This window comes from Emiliania huxleyi (assembly GCF_000372725.1).
Source record: "Emiliania huxleyi CCMP1516 unplaced genomic scaffold EMIHUscaffold_286, whole genome shotgun sequence".
In the NCBI taxonomy this organism is placed as follows: Eukaryota; Haptophyta; order Isochrysidales; family Noelaerhabdaceae; genus Emiliania; species Emiliania huxleyi.
The window spans coordinates 143,058-143,819 of record NW_005199885.1 but is presented as its reverse complement, the minus strand read 5'-3'; the positions used below and the strand labels follow the sequence as shown (position 1 = coordinate 143,819).

Below are 762 nucleotides of genomic sequence, written 5' to 3'. Positions count from 1 at the left end.
AGCACGCGCGTCACCTGCAGGAAGGCTCCAGGAGAGGTCCAGGAGAGGTCCTGGCCATGTCCGACAGCACGCGCGTCACCTGCAGGAAGGCTCCAGGAGAGGTCCAGGAGAGGTCTTGGCCCTGTCCGACAGCACGCGCGTCACCTGCAGGAAGGCGCCAGGAGAGGTCCAGGAGAGGTCTTGGCCCTGTCGGGCAGCACGCGCGTCACCTGCAGGAAGGCTCCAGGAGAGGTCCAGGAGAGGTCTTGGCCCTGTCGGGCAGCACGCGCGTCACCTGCAGAGGAAGGCTCCAGGAGAGGTCCAGGAGAGGTCTCGGCCCTGTCGGGCAGCACGCGCGTCACCTGCAGGAAGGCTCCAGGAAAGGTCCAGGAGAGGTCCTGGCCCTGTCGGGCAGCACGCGCGTCACCTCGGCGTCGAGCCTCTCGCCCTCGCCCACCACGGCCGCGAGCTCCGCCTCGGACGCCGCGAGCGCCTCGCGCAGCCTGAGCCGGTCGAGCTGCGCGCGCAGCCGCGAGCGGCGCAGGTCGGTGTACCCGCCAGAGAGCGCGCCCTTCCGGTTGACGGAGTCGCCCTCTAGGGTGACGCAGTCGAGGTCGTGTGACTTTGAGAAGCGGCTGCCCACGTCGAGGTCGCGCACGATCAGGTGCCTACGCGAGATTGCAATCTGCGCCTCCTTTCGGGCAGTCTCGGGCAATCTCGAGGCGGCGCACGATCAGAGTGCTTGCGGAAGATCTGCCGGAACGCCGGCTTGAACCGCTCCTG

At 68.6% G+C, this 762-nt stretch overlaps 1 protein-coding gene across 1 annotated transcript in view; it reads right to left on the bottom strand.

Moving 5' to 3' along the window:
- Nucleotides 1-75: 75 nt before the first annotated feature.
- The window catches only part of EMIHUDRAFT_239327 (hypothetical protein), a gene marked incomplete at both ends in the record, with an annotated part of 3,395 nt that continues 2,708 nt past the window's right edge, over nt 76-762 (bottom strand). Inside the window, 2 exons of the mRNA XM_005776050.1 lie at nt 76-144; nt 407-647. Of these exons, the coding sequence (XP_005776107.1) occupies nt 76-144; nt 407-647 (310 nt within the window). The remainder of the gene's footprint in view (nt 145-406; nt 648-762) is intronic.